The following is a 7,189-nucleotide window of genomic DNA, read 5'->3' on the forward strand; positions in this document are numbered from 1 at the left end:
CATCATGATCTATTTCGACTACTTCATCTTTATCATCGCCTACTAGATCGACCTCGCGGTGGCCTCTGCATTGACTACTTTATCTTCATCATTGTGCATCGACATCACGGGGGTGTTTGCATCTCACGTCGCCATTGGAAACGTATGTAAATCCTACTCGAGTATCTAGTCGAGTACATCTGCTGGTCAAGTATCTAGTCAAATATCTTATCGAGGATATGCTCTAGTCGAGGTTTGTTGGGACTTGTCGAATCCTACTTGATGCTAGTAGAATTTAGTCGAGATTAGTTGACATATAGTCGATATTGATATTAAAAATTAAATTAAATCTGAAAGTGATATTATTTCTAGCAGCAAGCACTTCATATTTCGTGGAGTATGCACATCATTGTTGCTTTCATTTTAAAAAGAAAAACAGCACGCAAATGTCCTAATTTATGAGTAACGTGAAAATACAACGAAAATTCTGCAAAAATTTGCCTTCGGAAATTCTGGGTTTGTGAGTAACATTGCCCTATCTCCATGCAGAAATTGTGCCAGCCGACCGCGTGGATCCGAACCGGATGGCCTCGCTACCACCGGAGCAGATAGGCAACAGGACGCGCGCGGACGCGCTGGGCCCGGCGTCCCTCCGCACCACGCGCCTCTCCTCCCCGGTCCTCCGCAGCACCACCTCCTCCGCGCGGCCGCGGAGCCGCCGCGCCGCGCAAACGACGCGCTCGTCCAGCGCCGCCCACTTCCACTCCGGGGGCAGCGATGACGACGCCGCGCTCTCCTCCACTCGCCTCAGCACGCACACCAGCTCCACCGCGTCCGCCAGGGAGAGCGTGTCGAGGCGCTCGCCCATCTCCTGGACCCGCGCTGCGACGTTGCGCTCCGCCGCGACGCGGTCCTCCTCGGAGAGACGGATGGCTTCCCAGATGAGGGCGTTGTGTTCCGGCGCGGAGGAAGGGGGCGGGGCGTTGCGGACAGCGTCCGCGACGGCGGCGAAGGCTTTGAGCTCGGCAACGAGGTGCGGGTTGGGGAGCGCGGCGAGGTACTCGGCGTCGTCGGCGGGGGCATCGGGGAGAAGGAGGAGGAGCTCGAGGAGGCGCGCGGAGAACCGGACCCATGACGCGGCGGCGAAGGAGGAGCGGCCGAGCGGGAACGCGGCGAGCGCGAGTGGGTTCCGTCCCGAGGCGGGGTGCCGGACGAGCTTGGCGAGGAGCTGGTCGCGGAGGATGAACGCGCCCCGCGCGAGCAGGACCCTGAGCGCGACGAGGCACTTGAGCGCCACCGGGGCGTCGCCGTCTCCCGACGCCGCGGCGCGGAGGCGGCCGACGAGCGCGGATGCGAGCGCCGCGGCGGAGAGGCGCGAGCCGCGGCCGAAGGCGAGGAGCGCGTCCAGGTGGTGCGCGGACGGCGGGGCCGTGGAAGGGTGGTGCGCCGTCGCGCGTGCCACCGCGTGGTGCGCATCCGCAGCGGACCCCTGGGAGAGGAGCCTGTCCGTGAGCCGCCGGAGCTTGGGAGCCATGGCGGGCGCCGAGGAGGCGTCGAGGGTGCGAACTGCCAAGACGTTGGGGATCGCCGGATCGGAAGGAAGCTTTCCTTAGCTTTCTCGTGGCGGGCCGCAGGCGGGATAAGACGCAACCAACGGGGTGATCTCGACCGTCGGATCGGTTTGACCGGGTAAGTTTGGGTCTTTGGATCGTGAGAGAGAAGATTCTAGTACGGAGCTCGTCATGTGCGTAGAAGAAAAGTTAACTCGTCCTCGTCCACCGCTTTCCTAGGACGTGGTCGACCGCAGAAACGCTACTGTTTTTTGCATTCGTGATTTCATACTCAACCACAATCATGGAACGTTTTGAACTTTTGATCCTATGTTCGTCTTTATTTCTTCACTGCATTGTTAACCAGCTTACATGATTTGATTTTGCCACGATTTGAGCTTGATTGTTGTAGTAGAAGTGTCAATTTTTATCAAGATAGTTACTACTTCTCATTAAATCTATTAGGACATTGGCATGGTTTTTAATACGGTATTTTGACTATAATATATAAAATATATATTATATTAAATAGAAAAAGTCATATATTATGAAAATATTTTTTTACAATGAATCTAGTAATATTAATCTTATGTTATTATTTTATAAGATTTTATAGCTATTGATAGTACAAAATGAAAAGATTTGACTTAATACATACCTAAATAAACTTATATTTAGAATCATAGGTAGTATCTCTGTTCTTTTTACTTTTTGTTTATGACATTGATTCTATCTCCAATGCATGTCTTTGGCTATTACTTTTTCTAAGTATTTTTATCTAAAGTTATTGAAAACACAATTATTTGAAAGTATTTTCCATAAACAGTATATTAATATCATTATCATATAACAATTTTTAGTACTTTTGTATATATTAATAGTCAAAATTTCTAAGTTTGATCATACGGATCCTTAAATGCCATCTATTTGAGAATGAAGGAAAAATAATTTTTAGGTTAATGCTTAGTTTTAGTTTAGTTTGTCAAGTTTGTCAAAAAGATCAACGTCAGTTGACTCGGGTGTTTTCCTTAATTTGCCACGTATGAATTCCCTTTTTAAATTTTAAAATGCAACTGAAGCTAGCGAGCAACTTTGCGAAATGCAATCTGCATATGGTTGTTGAGCCGTACCAGTGTGACACGTTACTTGGCTACATGGGCGGCAAACTATTTGCTTCAAGACATGTGTTTTTTAAGTATTTGTTATCAAAAGTTATTAAAAACATAATTATTTGAAAGTATTTTCTATAAACAATCTACTAATATCATTCTCATATAATAAATCTTAATATTTTTATATATACTAATGGTTAAAATTTCTAAAGTTCGGCTATACAGATCCTAAGTGTCATCTATTTAAGAATGTAGGAAAAATAATTTTTGGATTAATGCTTAGTTTTAGTTTAGTTTGTCAAGTTTGTCAAAAAGATCAACGTCAGTTGACAAGCGTGTTTGCCTTAATTTGCCACGTATGAATTCCCTTTTTAAATTTTAAAACGCAACTGAAGCTAGCAAACAACTTTGTGAAATGCAACCTGCATATGGTTGCTGAGCCGTACCAGTGTGATACGTTACTTGGCTACATGGGCTGACTCGCCAAGGAAAATAGGTGCGCATCGATGTCAGCAAATCAATGTGCTCCGTTGCTCACTTGCTCTCTGACGAGAAATTTACAATGGACTTAGGCTTACCAGGTCTTCAGACAGGGCGTCACATTCTTTGCAGCACCGGAGAAACTTCTGCAAATCATGTTCCGTTGATTATTCAGAACTCAGAAGTACCCAAGCATTGGAGAACGGAAGAACTTATCTATATGCCGATGGCACGATTGCAAATCTCTAGGGTATAAAATACAAATTGGTTCTCACGTCTTCGCTTCACTGTTCTCCTTTCATCTAATAAAAAGGTCTAAAATTTGAATAATTTATTCACTTTTTCTATTCACCTAATCCTCTAACCTCCCCATCTTGTTACCGGTTATTGATATGTGACTCATTTTACTAATGAAAATAAATAAAAAATTAGAAAAAAATTAGCGGATAATCTCCTATTTCTTTTTCAGATCTCATCTGAAATCAAACTACGCATCGCTTCTGATGTATTCACTCGGCGACACTTCCATATCTCTATAACATAAGTTTATACTTAATATTACCACGTTAATATATATGTTTTTATTACTAGGTAGGGCGCACTTAGCCCGTGCTCCTTTAATTTTCAGTCGCTTTAGACTTTTCAGCTTTGAAAATGGGCTTGGATCTTTCGGTTTGACAAAGCTCCCTCATATCCGGGTCATTGGCCCTCTTATCGTGTTGGATTTCGTCCCGTGTTGGATTTCGATATCGCCTCATATAGTTATGCTCACCAGGCCATGGGTGGGCCCGATGCTGAGGGCACTAAGATGGGCTAGTTCTGGGCCGATTGTGCTTCGATCGAATTCTGCAAACAGAGAAATACAAATGACATCCATCAAAAAAAGAGAAATGCAAAGCAAAGAGCAAACAAGAAGGCGACCGATACTTATATGTCACGTATGCAACCTCCGGCGCTCGTTCGCATACTCATTGTAAGATTGTGTGCAACACGACTTGCATTGATGTGCTCAGTACAATTTATTCAATGAACAAGCTCAAAGTGAGCCACAAGACTAACTGAAAACAAACGAAAAAGCCTGCATGTAAGCAGGTGTGGCATGAGACTAGGATGGCGTGAGACTAGGATCTGCCGTGAGAATAGCTCAAACTTCGAGTGTTGTGATGCAGATATTAGATTTGTAATCTTCAAATAATGAAGTCGGGAGCCCTTTCATCATAATGCAGCAATAACTCAACATGTTTTGTCTCGTCATGGTGGATTGGATTCGCAGAGAGGTAGACGGCCAAGATATTATCGCAATAGACCAACGTGGCTTTCTTGACGGGAACATGGAGTTCACAAAGCAAGTTCCCGAGCCAGCAACATTCAACTGCAACATTAGCGACATCCCTGTACTCGGCTTCCGCACTTGACCTAGACACGATGGGCTGCCACTTGGAGAACCAAGATACTAGCAAATCACCAAGAAAAACGCAGAATCCAGAGGTAGAACAATGCGTATCCGGGCATCCTGCCCAGTCCATGTCAGAGTATGCAACAAGTGATATCAAGGGTGAAGCCTTGATCTACAACCCTTGTGTTGTTGTACCATGGACATACCGCAAAATCCGCTTAACAAGGTTACAATGCAAATCGCGCAGCTCGTGCATGTGCAATGTGCAAGTAGACCTGCTGCATGGCATACGCAACATCGGGCTGAGTTAAGGTGAGATATTGGAGGGCACCCACAATACTAAATGATGGATCAGTCACCAGTGTGCCCATAGAGGAGGAGATGTTCTGCTTGGTATCCATATGGGTGGAAGTAGGTTTGCGGTTGAGCATGCCTGCGCAATGAAGAATATCAGTGGCGTACTACTCTTGCAATACGAAGAAGCCAGTGGTAGAATGCTGAACCTGGATGCCAAGGAAGAAGTGCCGAGGGTCGAGATCTTTCATGGCAAATGCTTGGCGAAGCTGAGCAATGATCTGACCAAGGACTGACGTTGAAGAAACTACTAAGGCAATGTCATCGACATATAAGAGGAGAAAGTCCATCTCATTGTCGTGCCGTAAGATGAATAGGGATGAATCCAAGAGCAAGGAAGTGAAGCCGATGAGCTGCAGATGATTGGCAAACGTATGGTACCAAGCTCTCGGAGCTTGTTTAATCTCGTAAAGAGATTTAGAGAGCTAGTAGGCATGGTCAGGGTAGTCAGGATCAACGAAACATGTCGGCTACTAGCAGAAGGTGCGTTCCAAAAGGTCACCGTGGAGGAACATGTTCTTCACGTCTAGCTGGTGAATAGGCCATTGCCGCGCAGCAGCTAGATAAATCACTGTTGCTGGCTTCACCACTGGTTAGAAGGTTTGGTCAAAGTCAATGCCAGGACGTTGTGAGAATCCGCGAACAACCCAACATGCCTTGTGGCACTCCAGTGTGCCGTCAGGATGAAGCTTGTTGCGGGAAACCCATTTCCCACTGATGATGTGGGTGTGTGGTGGTCGTGGAACTAGGATCCACGTGACATTGGCTTTGAGAGCATCAAATTTGCCATTCACTGCCACATACCAGTTAGTATCACAGAGCGCAACACGTAAAGTGGAGGGCACTGAGTCGATGGAGTGCGCGACACGAGCATATCGCAGATTGGGCACCGAGACACCAGCTTTGACGGGAGTAATCATGTGATGCGTTGACTGGACTTGTGGTGGAGAAGGTGATGAATGATGTGATTTTAAGGCTGGTATTGTGTGTAGATGTGCAGACACTGAAGAGGTAGAAGCGTCAGGTTGTGAGGCACGGTCACCACGGGATACAAGCAACAGAACTGGAGGAAGAGGAGTGGATGTAGTCTTGATCGGTGGTAGAAGCAGCAGGATCATGAGCCTGTGGCGATGTCGTGTGTGCACGACACGGTACTGGAGGCAAAGCTTGATGATGCACTAGTGCAGAGATGACGAGAGGCACATGTTCTTGATAGGCTATAGGGGCCACATGGCGTTGGTGCTTCGATGAAAACGAAAAATTGTCTCATCAAAGTAAACATGCCTAGAGGTGAGAACACATTGAGATACGGGATCATAACACATGTAGCCCTTGTTGTGCTAGGTAGCCTAAGAACACGCAAGCAACTGATTGGGGTGCAAGTTTACGAGGCACAATTGAAGTGGTATTGGGGTAATAGAGACACCCAGAGGTACAAAGATGAGCATATGTTGGTGGTGACACAAACAACAGAGCGTGTGGTGTGTTGTTTTGGCGTGCTCTACACGAATGTTGAGCAAATATATGTATGTAGAAAGGGCATCAGACCAAAATTTGCATAGAACAGAGGAGTGAAAAAGAAGAGCATGCAAACAATGGTTGAGAGTCTGAAGAACATGCTCGACACGACCATTTTGCTGCGAGGTAGAGAGGCAGATGAGACGCAGCAACATACCATGGGAGGAGAGGAAAGACCGAAAAGCGTTGCTATCAAACTATTTGCTGTTATTGATTTGAAAATGGAGCACCGGACATTGAACTTGAGTTTGGACGTAGGAATGGAAAGAAATGAGTGTTGGCAGTACATCTGACTTAGACTAAATAGTATTGTAGTCCATAATTACTTAAGATAGGAGAAGTCCAAACATCACGGTGCAAGAGCTCAAAAGGAGAACATGCAATATTATTGGAATCATGAAATGGAAGGTGAACATTTTTGCCAATGTGACAAGCATGACATGTATGAGTGCTGGACTTATTACATGAGAAAGAAAATGAGCTCAAGATGCGAGACAGAGAAGCTTCCCCTGGATGGCCAAGCCGAGCATGCCAAAGATCAATATCAGTTGTGGGATGGAAGACCTGAGTAGAGTCAGCTGGAGCAGCAGTGTGCAGGGGTATAGATTGCCAGAGCTCTCACTGCGGAGGAGATCCGTCTCTATGCGAGGATTCTTGATTGAAAAACCTAAAGGATCAAATTCAACCGAGACGTTATTTTCTTTGGTCAAAGCACACACATATATCAAGTTTGATTAAATCAGGCGAAATAAGAATATTACTGTGGTGCGGAAAGGAGGACGGAGTGGGAACAGAGAGAT

General features: G+C 46.0%; 1 protein-coding gene across 1 annotated transcript; it reads right to left on the minus strand.

Moving 5' to 3' along the window:
• Positions 1 to 290: 290 nt before the first annotated feature.
• LOC133897387 (putative clathrin assembly protein At4g40080) lies at positions 291 to 1,647 on the minus strand. The gene has a single exon (XM_062338110.1). The coding sequence runs from the start codon at positions 1,511 to 1,513 to the stop codon at positions 515 to 517; it is 999 nt and encodes a 332-aa protein (XP_062194094.1). The 5' UTR covers positions 1,514 to 1,647; the 3' UTR covers positions 291 to 514.
• Positions 1,648 to 7,189: the final 5,542 nt, after the last annotated feature.

The sequence above is a fragment of the Phragmites australis genome, chromosome 17, assembly GCF_958298935.1.
Source record: "Phragmites australis chromosome 17, lpPhrAust1.1, whole genome shotgun sequence".
Taxonomy (NCBI): domain Eukaryota; kingdom Viridiplantae; phylum Streptophyta; class Magnoliopsida; order Poales; family Poaceae; genus Phragmites; species Phragmites australis.

Coding starts and splice junctions, on each gene's coding strand:
- LOC133897387 (XM_062338110.1), bottom strand. CDS start 1,513: ATGGCTCCCAAGCTCCGGCGGCTCACGGACAGGCTCCTCTCCCAGGGG.